Here is a 23,475-nt window from a genome sequence, read left to right on the forward strand (position 1 = left end):
ACCATCAAAGAGATTACAATCCTTTGAGCAGTGGAGGCACGGACACCACAAACAGGTGGCAAGAAATGCACGACAGAGACTTCCCTGGTGGTCCAGTGGCTAAGACTCTGCATTCCCAATGCAGGGGGCCTGGGTTCGATCCCTGGTCAGGGAACTAGATCCCACATGCATGCTGCAACTAAGAGCTCGCATGCCACAACTAAAGATCCCACATGCCGCAACTAAGACCCCACGTGCCACAACTAAGACCCAGGGCGTGCAAATAAATAAATACTTTTTAAAAAGAAGAAAAAGTAAAAAGAAATGCATGACAGGGTAGAATCAGGCGGTGAGGATCAGCGCAGGCCAGGGAAGGAGGCCACGTGGAGGCAGAGCAGACAGGATGAGCTCAGGGAAGACTGGTGTGTGGTAAGCACTCCGTAAATATGTACTGAGGGAGCCATCTTCCTGGAGCAGAGCATTTCTGCAATCAGAGTCTGAGGGCTGAACCCACAGGGAGAGGGGAGGCAGGCAGAGCCTCGGCAGCCCCCAGGTGGACACAGGTGACAGGTGTCAGAGTCTATTGGGATAGGCAGAGGCTATTGCTTCTTCCCACAGGCTCCTGAAGCACTCATTCTGAACCTCTGAACTACAGTTCATCTCACACTGGACCACCACCTGTCTGATTACAGATCTGGTACCCCACCAAACTTCCAGCAACCTGAGAACTTTGTCTATTCACCTCTGGTTTCAGGTGCCTAAGCACTGAGCCTGGCACTCAAGAGATACTCAATGAATGCTCCTTGAATCAATGGCTGGGCTTGGATGAGAGGGTGGAGATGTGGGGAAGAATCCACCTCCACAGCCTTTCGCAGAGGGGATGCCAACTGTGGCCCCATGGTTGCTGCAAATCATATCACAATCTCCCTAACATATAAAGAGCTTCTAGAAATCAATAAGACAAGACCAACCACCAATTTTTTAAAAGTCAGAGAATGAAAAGAGTCTACAGAAAAGGAAACATAAATTGTTCGAGGACATCTAAAGAGACTCTCAACCTCACTAATGATAAGAAATGCAAACTGGAAGCCACTCAGAAGTTTGATAATATCCACTGTTTGAGAGACTGTAGAGAAACCAACGGCTTCATATACTGCTGGGGGGGGGCGTAAATCGATATGAAATATTTGACAATATCTGTCAACATTACATATGCACATTCTCTTTGACCCAGCAATCCCACTTCCGAGATTTTATCCTACAGATATACAGTGCCTGAACAAGGCTATCATTATAGCATTATTTGTTACAGTAAAAAATTGGAAACAATCCAAATGTTCATCAGTTGGGGACAGGTAAATAAATTATGGTACAGTCACACAATTGGTAGCTATGCAGCTACTTAAAAAAAAAAAAAAAGAATGAGGAAGTTCTCTATGTACTAATGTGGAAGATTTCCAAAACAGGTAAAATGGGGGGAAAAAGATGTAGAACAGTGTATTTAATATAAATTTATTTATTTATTTTCGGCTGCATTGGGTCTTCGTTGCTGCGCACAGGCTTTCTCTAGTTGTGGTGAGCGGGGCTACTTTTTGTTGTGGTGTGCGGGCTTCTCATTGCGGTGACTTCTCTTGTTGTGGAGCACGGGCTCTAGGCGCGTGGGCTTCAGTAGTTGTGGCTCGCTGGCTCTAGAGCGCAGACTCAGTAGTTGTGGTGCACAGGCTTAGTTGCTCCTCGGCATGTGGGATCTTCCGGGACCAGGGCTCGAACCCATGTCTCCTGCACTGGCAGGTGGATTCTTAACCACTGCACCATCAGGGAAATCCCTAGAACAGTGTATTTAATATGCTCCTTTTTGGTTAAATAAAAAAGAGAGAAAAGATGTATATACATATGAATACGCATACACACACAGACACACATACCCCACTGAAGGATGCCCAAGAAAGTAATAAAATTAATCATATGTTGGTTGAAGGGTGGGAACTTAGTGGTTAGGACATAGGATGTAGGGATGAGAGGATTACTTTTCATTATATTCTTTTTTTTTTTTTGAGTCATGTGATGCATTATCTATTCAGCAAATTTTAAAAGACAAAACAAAAACCAAAAAACCCCTCTCCCTAGGTACTGGGGGTTCCAGGTTTCTTCCCAAGTTGCTGAGTAGACAGGATTTCACTTCAGCTCCATCACTGTCCCTCCCCAGTCCCTGCCAGGTTTTCCTGAGGCCTTGAGTCCCCATAAATGATGACTCTCATCCCAACTCGTATCTTAAGAACACAGACTATGAAGTCAGACCAAGTCACTGTGTGATGTTGGGCAAGTGTCTTCACCTCTCTGAGCCTCAGGAAAACAGGGTAATCATGGTATCTGTCTCCTTGTGGTAAGGCTTAAATGAGAAAATGCAGAGGAAGTGCTTAGATAGATCCTGGGACATGATAAATAGTACTGTATAAATGTACCAGACTCACTGTTCATATTCTTTGTCAATATTTTTATTGGATTGTTGGTCTTTGTCTTATTGATTTATAGGAGCTCTTTATAGATTCAGAAGATTGAGATACGCACTGCAAACTGGCAGAGCATTGAAGGGCAACGGGTCCACAATAAATGGCAGTTTGTGAAAATCATTATTTCTCTGATTATTTCTCCTCCAGGCCATGCAGGCTGTGTCTGAAGGCATCCCACACAGGAGGCCTCAGGGCTTATCTGGAAATGAGTCTTTACTCATTGTCTCTGTGTCACTGTCAGTGTGACTGGTGTCCCCTGGGTTGACCAACATTGTCATTCTCCACTACGGCTTTCAGAATAACAACACCCCTTTCCCCTAGATTAGGCTCATCCTTTGTGCCTTCCCCAGAGGTCCCCAGGTTTGTGGAGCACATGCATGATCCCCTGTAAGGAATGAATTCACTAACGGGTAAGTATAAGGCCTCCCTGGGGAATCCCAAATTCATCATCCAGGGGCTCCCCACGGGAGACAGACTCTAGGTGGGCAGGTCCGAAGGGCTATAGTGAGGGATAGAGGTGAGGAATATGCAGCATTGGAGCTCCTTACCCTGATCCTTGGACCCTTGGTGCTTGCTTGCCATAGAGCTGAGAAAAAATGTGGCTCCCCTGGGCCCAAATCCATTCCTTTCCTCCAGGGAATTGGTCCGCCCTTCAGTTCTGGAGGCTCCAGAAACGTTGCTTGGAGCATCTGGAATATATATTCGCTTTAACCGGTGATTGCCAAGACCAGCTCTGCTGGTTTTCTGTTTGTTCTGCTTAGCTATGGGGCCTGGGACTGGTCCTTGAAGACAGGGGATGCCCAGGACCCCCAGCGCCCCCTCTTTGTGCATGACCTGGGACGGCAATCCCCACCTGGACCTGCTCTTCAAGAAGCGGAGACTGGGGCTTCCCTGGTGGCGCAGTGGTTAAGAATCCGCCTGCCAATGCAGGGAACGCGGGTTCGAGCCCTGGTCCGGGAAGTTCCCACATGCCACGGAGCCACTAAGCCCGTGCACCACAACTACTGAGCCTGCGCTCTACAGCCCGCAAGCCACAACCACTGAGCCCGCGTGCCACATCTATTGAAGCCCACGCGCCTAGAGCCCGTGCTCTGCAACAAGAGACGCCACCACAATGAGAAGCTCCCGCACCGCAACGAAGAGTAGTCCCCCTCACCGCAACTAGAGAAAGCCCGCGTGCATCAACGAAGACCCAATGCAGCCAAAAATAAAAATAAATTAAATAAATAAATTTATTAAAAAAAAGAAGAAACAGAGACTGGATGAGGGCCAGTGAGAGTTAAAAGCTCCTCCCAACTCCCCGAAAGCCTCCTGATTGCTGTACACCTTGTCCACTCCTAGAGTCTGGCACAGTGAAAATATTGTCAAACTGATCCAAGCTCAAATTCCCAGCTCTCTTGCTTAATAGCTGTGTGACCTTGGACAAATAACATAACCTCTCTGAGCCTCACCTTCTTTCTTTTTATGGTTAATTGTTTTTATTTTTTTTAATATTTATTTATTTGGCTGTTCCGGGTCTTAGCTGCGGCATGAGGGATCTAGTTCCCTGACCAAGGATGGAACCTGGGCCCCCTGCATTGGGAGCATGGAGTCTGAGGCACTGGACCACCAGGGAAGTCCCCTCACCTTCTTCATCTATAAAAGTAAAAATATTTTTGTATTTATACCTGTCTCACTTCAGGGTGTATTAAAGTTTCTTGAGAAACCCTACAGACAATGGAATCAAATGGCTGTTAATAGAGGGAAAAGGATATGGAGAAGGGGGATTAAAAAGCTAAGATGAAGCCAGGGATGCAGTTAGTTTGTGAAATGCACCCCCATGAGACCCTGTTGCAAGAGGTGGGCCCCAGCAAACTCATCTCTGAGCTTCCTGACAGCCCAAGTAAAGAAGGAAAGGCAGTGAGCTATAAAATCCAGAGTGTCCATTAGATTGAAAATAGACCCACCTCTGGGAATTCCCTGGCGGTCCAGTGGTTAAGCCTCCATGCTTCCACTGCAGGGGGCACAGGTTCGATCCCTGGTGGGGGAACTAAGATCCTGCATGCTGCCTGGCACAGTCACAAAAAAAAAAAAAAAAAAAAACAGACCCACCTCTCAGAAGCAGCCAGCGTTTCTAGGCCCTGAAGTCAAAGAAAAAGTTCTCACCTGGACCTTCCAAAAAAGGGCAAGTGGGGAGGGGAGAGTGTGTGCAGCAAGGGTGATACTATCTCCTAGGCCTTTCTGTGTTTGAAATAAAATAAAATGCCTGACGGTGACCCTCAGAGTGGCCTGCTATGGTAGGTGCTTCAAATGTGCCCACTTCCTTCCTCCTACTCAGTCCTCCATCTTCTTCCAGGTAAGAGCATCTGTGAGATCTCTCATGCACTCGAGCAGTCAGCTATTTAATCATTCAGCAAGCACTTACTGAACACCTACTGTGTGCCAGGCTCTGGATCAGGCAAACATCCAAATCACCCTAAACCTAGCTAGTATCTTCCCCGCTGTCCCCAGATCCTTAGTCTCAGAAGCCCTCTCCCTCCCCCTGCCACCCACCTTTTTGGGTCTCTGGGCTCTGCCTCCTCCCAAGTGTGCCCGTAAACCCCAGGGAACCCCGCTCCTGTGGCCTCCCCCTCATTCCCCACATAGCTTCAGGCTGCTCCCTCCGACCACCACATTCATGGAGCTCAGCCACGTGCAAAAGCACAATTAATATTCCACTCAGTCTCCCCCAGCCCAGCTGCCTATTGGAAGAAGATGGAAACCAGATTTGCAGCCGCACGCTCTGGCATGGATGTGCACAGGGGGGTGGGCCTGCTCTTCGGTGTGAACCGGCACTCTCTCCTCCAGAGGCTTGTACACGTGCACGGATGGCAGGAGCCCCACACGTAGGTCCACATCTCCAGACACGGGCTCATCCACCCAGCAGCATGTGCGCACACAGTCACACCACCATGGGCGGCACGCTCAGCTCCTGGCCAAATCGATGCCCAGAGAACACATGGGCTCCTCACACACAAGGCCTATATTTGCTTTCTGGGCAGAGGGAGACAGAATCATAGCAGTTCAGAGCTGGTAGGATGGAATTTCAGAGACTATCCCATCCAAAACCCTCCTTTGACTGGGAAGAATCTGAGGCCCTGGCTTAACCTGGATGGCGATCAGTCCCCGCTGAAGTGAACCGTGCCTGGTTGCATTTTAGCAAAGCCTTTGATTTAAACGCCTGATGCTGCCTCTCCGCTTCCTGGTGACGGGGCCGTTCAGCCTCACCAGCCTTGGAGGTTGGGGAAACCGAGGCTACGGGGTAGGGTGGGGGGTACTTGACAGTGCAGTAGAACATAGGCAGAGTCAAGCCTCTGACTTTCCATGCCCCTGCCCTTCCCACAGTTCCAGCTCTGCAGCCCTAAGTGAAGCAGGATTGGCAGGGGAGTGTCCCCGACGACATGAGGGCTCACTGAGGCAAGAGGAAAGACTAGCTTTGTTGACTTTCCTCCCTTGACTTTAGACTCCAAGAGCGAGGGAGATGGAGGGCTATAGTATGCCTGAGTGTATGTCTTCGGGGTTGGAGCCAGCAGCCTGGGTTATAGAGGCGTCCAGAAGCAGAGTTGGTGCAGGTGATTCGAGGTGGAAGAAAGAAGGGTGAGATCAGAGCAGGACTGAGAGCAAAGCAGGAAGCGGGTGGAGCTGTTCCCCAGGCAGCAGGCAGACAGAGGGCCAAGGGGCGGGCCTGCCTCCAGTCCAAAGATGGGACAGTAGAGCAGAAATTCAGGGAAAGAGAAGCTAAAATAATTACCAGGAAAAGGAGCTGGAAGGGAAACAAGTGTTTTCTTAGTCCTTAAGGAACTTCAGTCTTCAGAGAATTTGGAGAGGGAAAAAAATCTATCTTTAAGGCCCTTCTCCAAGGCAGGGTGGCTGGTGACTCACTCGCTGCTGAGGAAGGCCCTGGAAGGCCCTCCCCTCAGCGCCTGCCTCTCCCTAGTGAGCAAACCCAGTTCATCTGGGGTGAGTGGAAAGGGCCCTGGGTGAGGAGCCTGGAGGCCCGGATTTCAGTCCTACCTCTGTCTCATTGAAGCTGGCTGACCTGAGGAAAGCCTCTTATGGCTCGAGGCCTTGGTTTCCTGCAAAATAAAGGAGTGGTAAGTCATATAAACTCTCTGAGGCTCGGTTTTCTCCTCTGCAGACCGGGGGATGATAATAATATCATGTTTCATCGAATCTAAGATGTCATCAATTGTACGATACACCATTTTTTTTGTGCTGTGCGCTAAGAAGGAAAAAACACTGTCCATTCAAGTATAACATACTGCTGATTATAAGACACATTCTGATTTCAGAGGTGTAAATGTGCATCTCAGAATCAGTGAATATGATATTTATCTCACAAGCTTGTTCCAAGCGTTAAACGAGATAATATAAGTCAAGTATTTAGTGCCTGGCACAAAGCAAGTTCTCAATAAATGTCAGGTATTTTTATGGTTCCGGGTGGAGGGGGGAAGGAACCACAGGCCAAGGGGATGGAGAAGAGTGAGAGCTTGGGGTCTGAGGCCCACCCCCACCCTCTTGGCAGGGTGCAACCCCAGGGACTCCACTTCTAGCCCTGCGGGGGGTACAGGGAGAGCAGCCATGAGGCCCATTTTAGGGAGCCACAAGAGAACAAAGGGCCCCCTTCTGTGCCCCGGAAGTCAGCCTAATCTCCAGGATGAATATGTTTTCATTTCTCAGAAGTTCCTGTTACAGTGTGCCAAAGCGTTTTTTCCTTTACAATCCAGGCAAACAAGGCAGGTTTACTTTGGGCGACCTTCTCACCACCACCCAGAGCCTGCCTGCCAAGTGTAAACACCCAGCCTTGCACCCTCCTGGAGGCTCCAGGATGGAAGCCTGGAAAATCGGAGCTCCAGGCCTCCTAAGGAGGCAGGTCCTTCACCCCACCTCCCCCTATTCCCTGCTGGCCCTGGCCTGGTAAGAACACATTTGGAAGGTGCTTGGAGAAGACAGGACCCTAGGGGTCATTAACACCTCTCCCATTTGATAGATGTGAAAACCGAGACCCAGAGAAGGGACTCTCTAAGGGTGTCAAAGTGTGGCAGTCCCCAGCCAAGCCCTCTCCCCTCACACAAACACACACACACACACACACACACACACACACACACGCCATCCCTGCTCGTAGCTCAACCTGTCAGGCGCCTCTCTCTCCACCTGACCTTCAGTGTCTGGGACAGGCAGGAAGTTTACCTCTGTCCCTTCTCTCCTGTGCGTCACTGCATGGGTTGTAGCATCTTTATGCATTATGCTTCACAGCTGGAGCCACTGCAGAGAGCACCAACCAGATTTTCCTGAGTCCACAACCGGAGGGGCTACGGTCTGTGAGCTTTTCTTGACCTGGAGTATTTCAGGGTGTTTGCAGCACCAATCTGGGCCTCCTTCCCCTGCCCCTTCAGATGTAGAGAAGGGGCCTGAGGCATCTGGGCCTCAAGATCAGGACTGGCCTGGAGGAAGTAGACCTTCCCTGTTGGGTCAGAACCCAGACTGCAGACCCGGTGAGCTGTCTACTTTCCTCTGCTGGAAAATCTTTAAGAGATACAGATACCGAAGGGATGACTGCTACAGAAGGCTTCAGGTGGGCCCTCTAATCTGAACAGGCACAATTCTTTTCACTACTTGAATAGAATCAGTGAGACCATAACGAGTGTGTATAGGGCCTTGGGGTTTCACATTTATCCTCTCTCTCCCATGTCACTGCCTGCCCCTCCCAGTCTTTCTCTTGCTTTCTCCTCTACTTGCTGTTCCCTCTATCTGGAATGCTTTTCCCTCCACTTTTGCCCCATAAATGACTCCAGTTCTCAGCTCACACATCACCTCTTTAGAGAGGCCTTCCTTACCTACTCAATCATATCACACTATTTTATTTCCTTCATAGTCCTATCACTATTTGAAATTATCTTCGTAACATTTTTTTTTTTTTTTTGCCCATTCTTTCCTCATTCACTCTAGAACTTAAGTACTTGATCACGACTGTATCCCCAGGGCCTGGTCTAGGGACTGTTCACAGGTGCTCAATAATACTTGTAGAATGTGTGAACAAACCCCCTGCCATCCTTCTCTTTACTGTACATGCCAGGCTCTGCACTGCCCGTTCCTCTTCTCTCCTCTCCCCGTCCCTTCCCCCCAGGATTTCTCTTGGGACCTCCTGCCTCTCAGACTCCACAGGAGGTGCCAGAACCAGAGTGTCTCCCCAGGATTATTTTCAATGGTTTCCTGGGGTGTTCACCTGGGTAAGAATCAGGAAAGAGAGGACACTCTAATCTTATTTATCTAAAACTATATAATCTTCCCCAATCACTTAAGTGGTGATTATGGTGCCTATGTCTCTAATTACAGAGCAGGCTGGGAGGAACACAGGCACAATTTCCAGCCAACCTCAGGCAGAGGGGCACTTTTGTTCCTTCTGGGGACCTGCAGGGATTCCAGCTCGGGAGCCAGGACTCCAGACACCTGCAGTCGCAAGCTCACCCACCATGGACTGACTTGTCTTCCCAGCCAGAGATGGCAACCCCCGACGCCCACAAAGGATCAGCCACATTCTCAGTGTCTGACTGTTCCCCAGTTGGCCAGATGTGACGCACTTGGGGAAAACACCCATGGTCTCAGCACCCTAATTCTACCTGCCACTCTTTAGAGAGTGAACTGATTTCCTTTTGGCCCTGCCTAACTTCTCGGAGTTACATTGCTGGTGAACTGGTCCCCAGAGCATGGGCTGTATTCCCAGCTTCTCAGGAGCAAACTCCCTGGGAGGCCCAGGAGCTAATAGTCATATGACAATGTGGAGGGTCAGAACATCATTCTCCAGAACTATGTCAACTGGATCAGGAGATGGGGGAAAGCCACATTCCTGCCCGCCCGCCCCAGGCAAACAGCTGCTATCTCAGCCTAGCTGTGTGCCCATTCCCCACCTTGGCACTGAGAGAGCAATTTGGGTGACATCCCTGGCTTAACTGCAATGACATCTCTGCTTCTTAAAGGCTTTTGGTTCCTGAGCTAATTAAAAGCTCCACACAGGGAAGACACACTTAATCCTATTAATGACTTCTGGACAGGAACAGTGTGCCCAGCCCTCTGAGGGAGTGACTTTCTGACCACTTCCATTTGTTCAGGTGCCTGGTGATTGTTTATCAACCCTTTCAAGAGATTAAGCTGTACTCTGGAGCAGGCCACTTAGGTAATGGATCCAGGGGGCCTGGGAGTGTCCTGTGACCGTGGAGCATGCAGCCAACCTACATCTTGTCTCACGCAGAGTCCATGACTACTGTTCTCCAACTTCTTGCTCTTCAGAAACACTAGGGGTACTCGATGATTGATGAGAAGAAGGGTCCTTACCTCATCTCTGCTGTCCCCCCCAGCACTTTCACACACAGGAAAGCTGGGTACAGTCCTCACCCTGAGGGATCTGAGAGTCCAGTGGGTTTATAGACACATGAACAAACAATGACAATACTGCATTAGACTCACCACATGGAGGTAAGCACACCATGCCCTGTGAGTGTATAGTGATGGTAACTGCTTCAGCCTGGGGGTCAGGGAAGGCTTCCTGGAAGAGGAGACCTGCAAATCTCCCCATTGAAAGGAGATTTGTTGAGGGGCCCAAGGGATGGAATTCCCTGACTTTGGATTTGGTTCAGGCCCTAGCATAAGCCTGGAAGAATAGAAATAACTCAGCTCCCTCATGAACTTACGGGAGTGTGGTTGGCAAAGCCTTAAGATGCTGAGGTTCAAGGAACACAGTTATTGGCTCTAGGACAATTTTGCTTCAAGCCCCTACCTTTTCAGAGAAAAGAGATTGTCAAGACTAGCTCGCAGCTGTCTCTTTAAAAGAGGAGGGACGATTCCTCAGGCCACTCCTTCTCCTCATTAATATGAAATTATCGTGAATATTGATGTGGAGGAGTGGCGCCTCGGCCAGCTGGGCTAACCAGCCAAGGGGTTCCCGGTTTCACAGAGAGGAAAAGTGACAGAAGCCGTGCAGAGGGAGACGCAGAGAGAGCGGAGCGCCCGGCAGTCACCCAGTCTCGGGGGAGCGCTCAGCTCCCCCGCCCCCGGCTCCCACCCAGTCCGGGGGGCTCCTCAAGCCCTCAGCCCCACTCCCGGGCTCCCCATGGAAGCCAGCTGTGCCCCCGGAGGAGCGGGAGGAGGAGGAGTCGGCTAAATGCCCGCGGTGCGCCCGGGGCCCCTGAGCCCAGCCCGCTCTGCGCCGCTGCCCTAAGGCCTCCGCGCCCCCCGCGCCCCCTACCCGGGGCCGCGCAGCCTCTGCCCGCCCCTCCCCCGGGGCTTTGCCCGGGACCTGCCCCCCGCCCGCTTGCCAGAGCTCGGGCCGGAGCTCTGGGCCGGGCGCGCCGCCGCCCTGGAGTGAGGGAAGCCCAGCCGAAGGGGGTCTCCGGAGCCTGCCGCGATGGACGCCGTCTTGGAGCCCTTCCCGGCCGACAGGCTGTTCCCCGGATCCAGCTTCCTGGACTTGGGGGATCTGAACGAGTCTGATTTCCTCAACAATGCGGTAAGATGAAGGGTCTGTGTTTTCCTTCCACCACTCCTTACTCCTCTTCGCGGTGCACCTGGGGCTCCCTGAAGGACTGGACTACACAGCACTGGGCAGAAGTGGGGGAGGGGCTCGGTGCAGGGTCCCCTTGAGAGACACGTGCTTAGAGCTCTGAGATTTGGTGACTAGATCCCTCGACACCCCTAGACCCCGAACCTGGAGCCTCTGAGCTTGCGCCCGTGCACGGTCCTCCTGGAGGCTCCGTCCATGGATACATTGGCCTCGGCCTTCCAGGGGAAGGGAACGTCGAGGAGTCGGGGCCATCGGATCCTCTGATAACGACCTCAAGAAACACCAATTCTGCCCCCACCCAAGTCTTCTAATCGTCCTCCACCCACCCTGGGGTTTCGGGACCAGACTGGGAGCAAATTGGCGGCGCCCTTTCCTGAGCCCCCTTTAAGACCTCGGTGGCTCTGCGTCTGGTTTCTCCGCTGGGGGGCGCACAGGGGAGTGTTCGAGGGCCAGAGACCAGACGCCCCTTGGGGGCCAGAGCCAGACCCAGGTTTTGAGCCAGACCCGGAAATATAGGGGTGCTGCCGTGGCCTCCCCAGGAAGTCAGGCCAGAGATCCCCCAGGGAGGGACCTGACCCTCAACTGGTCAGGGCAGCACAGGGTGATCGCTCAGAAGGAGGGAGGTCTTTCTCTAGGTCTGTTTCTCGGTCCCTTATGTCTCCCTGACTGTCTCTCTCCCTGTGGCTTCGTGACTGTCTCTGTCTCCGGGCTTGTCCTTCTCTTTCTCTTCCCCTCCCTCCCTAAGGAAACGTGGCTTCTTTCTTCTTCCCTCCCTCCCCCTCTCAGGCTCAGCCCTAAGGCCCTGGGGGGAGGGGGGGATGGGCTCGGTAATGGGAGAAAATCTTTGGGTTCAGAAGGGCCTGCCAGGTTGAAATGTGGGCTGCTTGGGGGATCTGGGGGGATTCCCCCACCCCATGCAGTGACCTGACAGGCTCTCCCTCTCCCCCCCCCACCCCCCGCGCGCACGCGCACACGCACACACACACACACACACAAACACACACACACACACACCCAGTGATCATCTCAAGGGTCTCTATTTGCTGGCCTCTAACTCCTGGGCCTAAGATAAACCTGGCAGACAAGAGCCAAGTGCACTGAGACTTAAAGGATTGGGCATCTTGGACTTCCACCTAAACTGTTCCAGGCTGCTGGTGGGGAACAAGGCCAGGGACAGGAACCTGAGTCAGGGAGGCATGGGGTGAGAGGTCTCCCAGTCCTCCATTAGGCAGTAGAGCCAGGTCACCCTGCTCTCTAGGAAGGCCCCTGGTTCCAGTCAGAGAGAGCACACTCCTGCAGACAAGCCGAGGGGAAGAGGGGAGAGGGCTTGAACCAGTAGTGGGGGGGACCTGGGCTCTAGTCCTCCCTCTGCTTCTGCCTCTGCCTGTGAGCCTGGGCCGTGCAAGCAGCTTTCCTCCCCGGGCCTGTTTCCTTGTCTATAAAATGGGAAGAGGTTGGATCATTCTTTCTAAGGATGGTCTGGCACAGATCCTAGGAATGAAGTAGCAGGGATCTGGGGTTCCATACGCCCCTCCTGGAGTTGGTAACAGATACTGGTCAGAGGGAGGGAGTTTGCTGCAGCGTGTACCTTTATTGGTAGAGCCCCCCTGTGAGGTTCCCTCAGCCTTCAGCAGCTCTGAGTTGGACTTTCTTCTGAATGAACTCGGCCGCCTACAGCCTCTTCCTGCTGCTCCATTCAGCCTTGCATCCCCAGCTGCTCACCTGGGCCTTGGTCCAGCACAGGAAAGGAGGCATGATCATGATCAGACAGTGGTATCCAGTACTGGGCCCGGGGAGGGACAGCCCTGCTGGGAAAGCTCCTTATCTTGGGCCTAAGCAAGGCCAGGTGAGGCAGGGGGAGAGGAAAGAATTTCTAAGAGGAAAGAAAACTCCTGGGCTGGGAATCAGGAAATTTGGTTCTAGCTGTGCTTCTGCCACCAGCCAGCTGGGCAGCTCAAACAAGTGACTTTTATTCCTGTGGGCCTTGGATTCCTCATCTGAAAAATGGAGATATAGAAGCCTCCCCATAGTGTTATTATAGAGATTTAGTGAGAAAATTAATTAAAGATTAATGCAGGACGATGCCTGCCAGGTAAGTTTCCATAGTTAACATGCTCTGGAGACTAGATGGGGTAGTGGTAAGGAATACTCTGGTAGGAGTTGCTTTGTGACCCTGAGCAGGTCACCTTCCTTCTCTGGTGCCTCCGTCGTTTAGATGTCTAAGGTCCCTCCCAGCTGGGACCCCATACCAACCCCATCCCCAGCTCCCTCTTCATTCTGCATGAGGATAGGAAAGTGTTTCCAGGGTTAAAGATGGAAAGAGGTGAAGTCTGTGTGCTTCTCAGTCTGGAAGATGGAGGGTAGGTTATTCACTATCTTTCTTAATAATCCAAATAAAGGCCATAAAGTCACGGTGGAAACCGTGTGTGCTCTGTTACTCTGTACAAAAGGCAAAAATCAAAAAGGATGCTTACCCTGAACACAACTGTGTAAGAAATATGCAATCTCTTGGACAGAGACAGGAGAATGAGTTGCATACTTTGCATAAGCCATGTGTGCTTGGAGGTGGCCAAGGGTGCTGTATTTTTCCTTCTGTGAGGATACCTTCATCCTGTTGCAATCTTGTCTACGTGATTCTCAGAGACATCCCTCGGAAGGAGCTGCCCTTCCTGCCAGGTGAGGGGGCTTCTCCTCCCATCCCCTCCCCACTCTCCCACAGTTCCTGATGTGGCCTCCCTAGAGCCCTCTTCCCTTGGACCCTGTGACCCCTCAGCCCCTGGGCAGGTAAGAGAGAGGGCCTGGTGCTCAGAGAACTGGGATAAAGGACCAGAGGGAGAACAGGTCATGTCTCCAGAGAGAGACACTAGGTCCGTCCTCTGGCTCAGGGGAAAGGATGACTGGTTTCTCTAGAGGGAAATACCTTTGGATCCCAGAGAAGCCCCAGCTGGGAGGGTGTGGGGAGGAGGAGAAGGAGGAAGAGGAGTTCTGTTGTCTCAGAGGGGCACAGCAGGAAGCTGCAAGGATGTTTGCCCAGCACACTCATTCACCTCCCAGCAGCTGGGGAGGCCAGGTGTGGGAATGACCAGGACCAGGGACCAGCCCACGGGAAGCGGGGTGGTGAGGGCTAAACCTGATCACTGCTCCCCAGGCCCCCAGCCTGCCTTCTCCTGAGCTGAGTGGGGAAGCAGAGAACCACTACCATTACTACTTCCACCACCCCAGCCTTTGGGGGATTTAGGGAGATTAGAGAAGTATGTGCATTTGGGTGTTCCTATGTCTGTGTGTGGGCCTTTAACAGCCCTTAAAAGGGGAGGGGTGCGAGCACATGTGCGTGTGTTTCTCTTTAAATTCTCACCAACAGGAAAGAGGACCCAAGGGCCAAGGCACTCTGGTCTCCAAGTAGAATCCACTACAAAAGAACTAATAGAGAAAAACTAATGGAGGAACCCAAATCTCAGGGCTCCCCTTCAGGAAGGGAGATGGCCCCAGACACCTCCTTCTCCTCTAAAACACTAAGTGTGTTTTGGGCAGCTTTTTATTTTGTTTTTGCTCCCCCCACTAGGATGTGAGCTCCTTGAGGGCAGGCGTTTAACTGTCTTGTTCATTGCTGTATCCCCAGTGCCCAGTAGAGTGCTTGGCACAGAGGAGGCTTCAACCAACCATTGCTGAATGAATCCTTTTTCCCTAACCCTCAGGCCAGGCCCCACATTTTTGAAGGAGGAGGAAAAAGGATGCTCTCTACTCCCAGCCATCAGGGTCCTGCAGCCCACACTGTCTCTGAAATTCAGGAAGGTTTCCAATGAGTTATCATTGCCTTGAGTCATCCCTACCCTTGGCACAGACCCCCACAGCCCCTGGTGTAGGACAGTCTACAGCTGACAGATGCACAGCAGATTTGAACTTGTGGCTTAGGCTTCACCCTTGAGCACCTGTTGGCTCTAGGGCTTCCATCTTCCCCAGTTTCCCCTTGTTCAGTTCACTGGGACTCCTGGATCCACACTCACCCAGCTTAAAACTAAGTCTTTGCTAGTGCTGCCACAGGGCCTTTGCACATGCTATTCCTGACATCTAGAATGCTTTCCAGTTCTCTCCATCCCATCTTACTCAGTTCAAAGGAAGCCTCGTTAGAGAAGCCTCCCCAACCACCTCAAGTGGGACCCCTTATTGTTTTGTTTCAGTCCGTTGTTGTTGTAGCTGTTGTTGTTGTTCTGGCCGTGCCGCACAGCATGGGGGATCTCAGTTCCCTGACCAGGGATCAAACCCTATGCCCTCTGCAGTGGAAGCGTGGAGTCTTAACCACTGGACCGCCAGGGAAGTCCCTGTTTCAGTCCTTTGATTTCTTCATAGCTCATATCTCAATTTGCTATTATTTTATCGGCTTATTGTCCACTTCCTCTGTGAGAAAGCAAGTTCCCTAAGAACAGAGACCATGTCAGTTGTGTTCATTGCCAGAGACCTAGCACAGTACCGTGGCACAAAATAGGCGCTTAGCATAGTAAAACTCAACCATAAAACAAGCTGAGTCCAAAATTTTCAATCATATAAAATGTGGAGTTATGTTATTGTAGGATCAATGAAAAGTGGTATTTTTCAGTTGGTCTGTACTATCACAAAAAGCACAAAAGTAAAGATTGTGAAACCTTAGCGCATGCAGCAAACCAAACTGAGGAAGTTCCAAAGGAGCACGAGGCAGTCACTTCTTTACCAGCCCCACAAAGATAAGAGTTTTTCCCACCTTTATTTGAGATGGGTCCCAGGCATAGGACAGAAGCCAAGTTTTGGTCACATTGTAGTGTACTTTGCTCTATTTCAAGGATTTACTGTATTTGTAGAGAAAATGACTTCAGACTCCCTTATAGGCAGTCCCTATAAGGGAAGGGGAGACTGTTTTTAAAAAGACAGGCCTGAGTGTTCAAGAAGTGTACTGATAATTCCAGAAGGGGCCCTGGATTCTCAGGTTCTGGCCCAGCCAGCCCTGAGGGTGATGCGGACTGGATCCCACAAAAATGCTGCCTGTGCCCCCATCTGCTGTGAGGTCCCTCCGGCTTCCCTGGACCAGCCGGGAATTCGCTTGGTTATTTTTCAATACATACATCCGTCCTTTAACAACTGGGAACTAAAGGAGTGCCAGTGCTGGTCACTGTGCAGAATGACCTCCAGCCACTCACAGCCAAATGAGAGAGACAGAGAGGGAAGCAGACAGAGCAGTACTGCGGGGCGCCATGATGGAGCAGGGCATGATGGGAGCCCGAAGAGGAGCCTCCAGCCGGGCTGGAGGTCATGGAAGGTTCTCAGAGGAGGTGACCTCCCCACCCTCCCTCTCCAATATCCCCATCCCTATTGGCAAAGGAGTTATTGGAAGGCATTTCAGCAGGGAGGACTGGGGCCGTGTCCCTTTTACTGAGCCTGTTATATAAGCGTCATTGGCCCCTGTGCAGATGAGAAAACTGACACTTACAGAGGAGGGGACATCTAAATGCTGTTCTCGGGACAGGGTCCCATGGAGTCAAGGAGGAGAAATCACCATCTTCTCTCCCGCTCTTGTTCTGGTTTGGACTTTGCCCTCCAGGGCAGGAACGTTTGGGATCTCAGATATCAGAGGGGCCCCGCCTTCACGCTCACCCACTCCCATCCTTAGGGCACCATGGATGCCTAGAGCTTTAAGGGCAGAGCCAGCACCTGTTGCCTGGCCTGTCAGAGGAGAGACCGCACATCCCATCCCCTGCCCTCTCCTCATCCTCACTCTAGGATGCCACTCCCCGGCCCACCTGGGAACTTGGACCTTTGCTCTCTGCAGTTCCCAGGACTCCCCAGGAGGGTCTGTTTATGTCTGGCCTGGCCACTGTGCCAGGAGAGGGGAGGATGAAGGCCAGCCCCGCTTTGTGTCTTCCCTTCCCCATACAATGTGCCTCCTGCAAGTCCTGGTACCAAGGCCCTCTCAGAGCATCCCTCTGTGGGACCTGGCTTGCTCTTGAACCTCCCTCAAGAAACCAGCTCCAGATGCTGGAGAACAGGCTGTTCTTCTGGAAGTCTCAGCGCTCCAGGGGGCAGGATGGAGGAAGAAGATTTGGGTGGAGTTAAGTCAAGACCATGAGCATTGCTCTGGCTGGGACACGAAGTAACCCGCTTCAGCAGGCAGAGTAAATGGTAGAACTGGGAAGCAGGACTGGGGAGCAGGACTGGGCAGAAGGTAGGCATGAGGAAGTCTGGTTCTGGGGAAGCTGGGAGGGGCAAGATACAGCCCAGGACTCTGACCATTAGAGAAAATAGATCAAGGGTGATTTCCTTGGAACGTCAAAATCCTGATCCTTATGACCTGGACGTACCACATCATGAGCGAGGCCAGCTTGAGAGCTGGAGGAATATTGGGCTTCCCTGCTGCCGAGTTGAAGGTGCCTCTTCTCCCAACTCCCAGGACAGAACCCTCACTGCGGCTTCCTTGGCCCTTGGCTCTTGGCCCAGGAGCCATTTCACCCATCACAGAGAGGCTGACACATCTGGGCTGGGCTGTGTGGTCTGACAGAACAGCTGGACAGCAGCAGCTGTCCCCCTCTTCTCCTTCCAAAAGAATAACAAAAATGAAAGCAGCAGTGGAGTAAGGCAGGCTCTTCAGGCCCTCACGGAGAGCCAGGAGGCAGTTTGAAAGCAGCAATTGAGGGGACTTGCTGGGGAGGCAGACAGGCCCAAGCCTTTTCCCATGTGTTCCCCGCTGCCTAGAATGTTTTCACCTCTCCTCACCTCATCTCCCTAACTCTCTGTGTGACCTTGGGCAAATCACTTCCCCTTTCTGGGCCTTGGTTTCCTCATTGCTGAACTAGACTGAGAGTTCTTTGAGGGCAGGGAGTGTCAGGCAATTGTTTTTATCTATTCACTAGTTATAGCTATAGTGACTGGGTGCTCAGGAAATGTTTATTTATTGAATAGATGGAAGGAAGGAGTGAGAAGCGGTGATGGATGGATGAACGAGTGGGTGGATGGGTAATGGGAGAAAGGACACTTCCACACTTCGTTTTGATGGTACTTTTCTTTTTTTAGGTGGATTTTATTTATTTATCAAGTAGTGAATCTTAACCTAAATCCTACATCTACCTTTCACTCTATCATGATGGCCTTTTCTTTTTTTTTTTTTTTTTTTTACTTTTTACTGGAGTATAGTTGATTTACAATGTTGTGCTAGTTTCAGGTGTACAACAAAGTGAATCAGTCATATATATATATATCTCCATTCTTTTTCAGATTCTTTTCCCATATAGGTTATTACAGAATATTGAGTAGAGTTCCCTGTGCTATACAGTATGTCCTTGTTAGTTATCTGTTTTATATATAGTAGTGTGTATATGTTAATCCCAATCTCCTAATTATGATGGCCTTTTCTATTATGAAATATATCGTGCACATAAGAGAATATGTATAATGCATGTATATGAATTACAAAGTGTAATAAAATGGATACCTGGGTACTCACTACCCAGCTAAAGAAATCGACCCAGCTCTCAATATCCTGGGCTCTCAAAGTTGCATGAGCTTGGGGAAAAGTTGAGCTGTAGACTCTAAATCCATTCCACTCTGGGCAGATTCTGAACAGAAATTCTCCTGAGACCTGGTGTCTATTCCCAGACCCCACCTGACCAGACAGCAAGTCCACAGGTCAGATGGCAGATACCTCGACAAGCGCTGGGGAGTCAAGCCATAGCTGAGGTGGGGTGGGGTGACCATTAGTGGTCGGTTATAGCCCTGCCCAGACCTGGGAGCAAATCCTGGCTCTCACCACTTGTCATCTGTGTGAGCTTGGACAGGTGCCTTAACCTCTCTGAGCTTATTTTCCTCATCCATTAAGTAAGGATGACTGTAGCACACAGGGTTCTTACAAGGACTCAGTTAGATAACTCTTGCAGAGAGCCTAGCACAGTGCATGGCCCACGGCAAGCCCTCTATAAACAGCAGTTGTTGCTGCTGCTGTTTTTATTCTGATTGTTGCTGTCACTGCCCGAAAGGACGGTCCTCAGCATTGGACTGCCCTTGGAGGAATGTCCCATCTTCGTCCCTTTGTTGACCCGTAATCATAGGGATTTTATTTGCCTACCTGTCGGACCTCTCTGGAGCTGAAAGGCTGTTTTCTTTGGGTAAAGGCAAAAGACCCCAGGCCTCTTCTCAGGGCTATCTTTCTGGGCATCAGGAGAGGGATGGCCAGGGATGAGCAAACCTGGGGCCCCAGGTGAGGAGCCAGTGCCTGGAATGGGGGCCCATATTTTGTATCTGGCCCTGTACTAGGTGCTGGGATGGGACAGCAGGAAATTGATCATTATTCCTTCAACATCCAGTGTTGTCATGTGTGCTTAAGAGCACAAGCTCTGCAATCAGAGCTTGGGTTCAAATCCTGGCTCAGCCACTTGCTAACTAAATAAACTGGGTAAGCTACTTAACTTCTCTGTGCCTCAGTTTCCTTAACCATTCAATGGCAGTACTAATAGTACCTACCTGATCTTCTGAAACTTAAATCAGGTACTGCACGGAAGGAACTAGAACAGTGCCTGGCATATAAATATTAGCTATTGTTATTACGTATACTGTATGCCAGTCCCTATGTGAAGCCCTGCAGAGGGTTCGAGGATGAAATCCATCCTATATCCTACCTTCAAGGTGGTTAAAGTTTAGAAGGAGAGATGGGTCCCACTGTGGATAATTAGAGTTCAAGGCATGATATTAACCAGTGGCCTATGAATGCTACAGTGGTATAAGACGGAGAGGACTCTTCCAGCTGGGTGATCAAGGAAGGCTTCCTGGAGGAAGCAGCACTGAGTTGGGCCTTAAAGGATGATAGGAGTTAGAATGAGGAGATAAAAGGCAAAGGCCTTCCAGGCACAGGGAATGGTACAAGCAAAGGCCCTGCAGCCATGGAGCTTACAGCAGGTTTAAGGAACTGGGAGCAGTCATCCAATGAGGCTGGAGGGAAAGGAAAGATGAGGGGTTCCAGCTATAATGGAAAGTTGAGATCAATTTGTGACAAACCTTGAATGCTGTGCTTAGGAGCTGGGAGTTTTTTCAGCAGGCAGAAGGGAGCCAGTGATAGTTCTCAATGATAGTTCTGAGCTGGACAGGGCAGCGGTCCCAACTCCCCTGAACCGTCTCAGTGCTAGGAGGTCTAGAGTCCATTAGGGCATCCCAGCTGTCAGCCTGTCTGGATGATCAGGGCCTCTCCCCCAAGACAGCATTGTGGGCCCCTCTCTGTGCCCGGAGCAGCCCGAGGCAGCAACTGACCCCAGGTCCCTTCTCTCCTCTGATTTCTACCCCCTGCCCTGATGTCACTCTCACACTGGCCAGGAGTACCAGTTCCCTTCTGGCTCTCTCATCCCCAGCACTTGGGGCCAGGCTGGCCTGGGGAGGCCCAAGGCAACTCCACCCTTGCAGAGACACAAGCTCTCCCTCTTTGGGGCTGAGAGCTCCAGTCTGAACCATGGCCTGCCTCCTGGCCCAACCCCAAGACCCTAATGGAGTTCCCTCACCCCCTCAGGACCCTCCACTATCAGGCAAAGCATGTCCCCATTGATCCCAGCGGCCTAGAAGGATCTGAGCCCTCCTTCTGAGCCCAGCCCAGCTTGGCACCTCCTCTCCTTGGCCCTCCCACCCATCAACTGGGACAAGATACCCAAAGCCCCTTTCATCATCCTCCCGGAGAAGAGGCCCAACCCTGCCCTCTACCACCCCAAAGCCTTCACCGCTTTCTCTCCCAGGGCTGCAAATCAGTTCCACATTTGGGATCTGGCAGGCACTATCTGCTCAGAACTTTCCCCTCCCAGTTAGCTCAGGCTTCCATCTCCCCCCCACAACCCGTCATAGTCAGACCAGGGGGTCTGCAGAAGGGGAAGGGCTCTTGCCTCTGGTGACCCCTTCAGAGGTCTGAGAGGGAGCTGGACTGTGGCAAGGAACCAGAGGGACAGCGGAACAAGCCTCTCCCAGGGAGAGATGAAAGAGGAAGGGTAGGGGGTGGGGCAGAGGCAGAGCTTGAGCAAGCATATGAGGGGATGAGGGCTTGGGGGTGGTGAGGGAAGGAGTGAGGTGGTTCCCAGCTCAGCACATTCCTGAGACATCTGGACGTGCTGGAAGGGCCCCAGCTGGCCTGCATGGCTGTGGCTCCAGCTTCTCTGCTCTGTGATGTCAGGACCCAGCATTTCCCACTCCTCTCATAGTCCCACTGGCCTGGGGTCCACCTTGGGGCTGAGGTGGATCCTCAGCCTGGGGTCTCCTCCCTGGACCTCTCACCCCCAGTGAGCAAGAAGCCCCTGGGGCAGTGGAGGAAAAGCCTGAGTCAGAGGAGGGCCCGGACCTGATGCAGGAGGCAGCCATGGAAGACCCAGGGGTTTGCCCATGCGACTGACTCAAGGAGATTCCTCCTTTGGGCTGGTGCCTGCCCCCTCCCTTCTCCTTGGAAGGGAGATGGAGACAGAGGAAAGACTCTGAGAATGGCTGCTTACCTTGAGCTGTGTGATCCTGGGCAAGTCCATTCCTTCCCTTGGCTCTCAGTTTTCCTCTCTGTAATAATAATGATAATAATAATAATAATAATAGCTACATTTGAAAAGAGCCTTCTATGTGTCTTGCATTGTACAAAGCACTTTACAAATGTTGTCTCATTTAACCCTCACAGCAACCTCACAGGTGGCGTAGATATAAGTACTCCTATTTCATAGCTGAGACAGAGGCTCAGAAAGGTTAAGTAACTTGCCCAAGGCTACACAGCAGGCAGCAGAGCCAGGATTAGAACTGGATCTGTCTGCCTCTCTTGCTTATAACCATTGAACTACATTGCTTCTACCAGTAAAAGGGGATGGACCTAATGATGCCAGAATTCCTTTCAGCTCTAAAATTGTAATGATTTCTTTCGGCTATCGTGGGGCTCTTCAAGAAGGGCAGGGGCAGGCATTAGTCACGTACTGGGTGGGGGAAGGAGGGCAGAGTCAGATGGCTTTGAAGCATCAGGTCAAGAATCTTTGGAGGTCCCCTCCTGGGAGCCCCAGAGAAGTCCAAACCCCAGGGGCTAGCGTCACAGCCTGATCCCCAGCCGAGCCCAGGGGTCCCACACCTTCCGTGAAGGAAGGGAGTAAATAAGGAGAGAGAATGCAACTTCTTCCAAAAATAAAACCTGAGGACAACTCAGACAGGCCCGGGACCGCTGAGGAAGCCAGAGGCCGAATGCTGAGTGCACAGAGGAGAGGGAAGAGGCCAAGGGAATTCCAGCCAGAGCCTGGTGGCAGGCTCCAGCCCAAGAGGGCCTTCCAGCTGGCCAGGGGCCGGAAGAGCAGCTCGGCCGGTTGGCCACTGGGCTCCGTTTATACTCTCGGACCTGGCCTAACCCTGGGGACAGTTCCTCTAGAGCTGAGTTGGGGGCTGTGGTCCCCAGGTACCTGTTCTGGCTGGGGCTTAAGAGCAAAATGACCTTGGGAAAGAACAACCCAGAGAATGGGTACAACAGGCCCCACCAGGGAGGAGCTGAGGGAAGGCATCCAGGCGCATGGAAACTGCCTGGAGCAGGAGCAAGCTGGCATCAGAGCGGAATTCAGGGCAGTCACTCCTGGAGGCTCAGCTGTAGAAAAAAAGGCCTCAGTCCATTTGCTCATTGGCACATTCCTTCATTAGCCCACTCATTCAGTCACTCAGTCACTCAGCAAAGAGCTGAGCACCTACCATGTGCTGGGACCAGTGCTAGGCTTTGGAGACAAAGATGAGAATTGGACACAGCGAGACACAGAGGTGACATGGCTGGATCATTTCGGGCTATACTAAGGAAGTTGGAAACTGTCCTGGGGCAGAGGAAGTCATTAGTGGATAGTGAGCAGGGGAGTCACATAGTCATATTTATGTTAGAAAATCCCAAAGTGGAGAATGTTCTGGAGACAGATCAGAGTTCAAGCCGTGGACCTACCTTCATAAATGGGTGGTCACACCACTAGTCAGGAAGCCCTTTGGGAGCAGGAACTAGGCTTTGTTCATCTCTGTATCCACAGGGTTGGGCACACAGTAGGTCCTCAGTAAACACTGAACAAATGCACGAGTGATGAATAAGTGGATGGGACTAGATGCCCTTATTCTCCAGAGGCCCCCAGCGCCAGCCCTGGCACTCAGTCTCCAGTGTCCTGAGCTGTCCCACAGGGATCCTCCGGCTACTGCCTATGGACCAACATCTCCAGCAGCCAGACCCTGGGCTGCTGTGCCCTCAGCGGTGCCAGTCACAGCTAATCCCAGCCCTGGGCGGCGGCACTAACTGCCATCGCTTCCTCCTGCCCAGACAGTACCTGGCACCCACCCCATGGTTGAGCCACAGCACATGGGCCGCCTGGTCAGAAGATGCCAGGGGCTGGCTGGGAACCTGTAGGCCAGCTCTTCACTTTCCTGAGGGACCTGTGGTCCGGC

General features: G+C 51.6%; 1 protein-coding gene and 1 long non-coding RNA gene across 2 annotated transcripts in view; one reads left to right on the forward strand and one right to left on the reverse strand.

Moving 5' to 3' along the window:
- Positions 1-1,513: 1,513 nt before the first annotated feature.
- On the reverse strand, positions 1,514-23,093 carry LOC132370784 (uncharacterized). Its single transcript, XR_009504700.1, has 4 exons — positions 22,988-23,093; positions 21,540-21,597; positions 3,038-3,178; positions 1,514-1,830 (listed from the first exon to the last, which is right to left on the reverse strand). It is a non-coding gene; the product is annotated as an uncharacterized LOC132370784 (long non-coding RNA).
- The window catches only part of CREB3L1 (cAMP responsive element binding protein 3 like 1), a 36,423-nt gene continuing 23,382 nt past the window's right edge, over positions 10,435-23,475 (forward strand). The window contains exon 1 of the mRNA XM_059931481.1: positions 10,435-11,013. Within this exon, the coding sequence (XP_059787464.1) occupies positions 10,912-11,013 (102 nt within the window). The 5' untranslated portion in view covers positions 10,435-10,911. The remainder of the gene's footprint in view (positions 11,014-23,475) is intronic.

The sequence above is a fragment of the Balaenoptera ricei genome, chromosome 8, assembly GCF_028023285.1.
Source record: "Balaenoptera ricei isolate mBalRic1 chromosome 8, mBalRic1.hap2, whole genome shotgun sequence".
Classification (NCBI taxonomy): domain Eukaryota; kingdom Metazoa; phylum Chordata; class Mammalia; order Artiodactyla; family Balaenopteridae; genus Balaenoptera; species Balaenoptera ricei.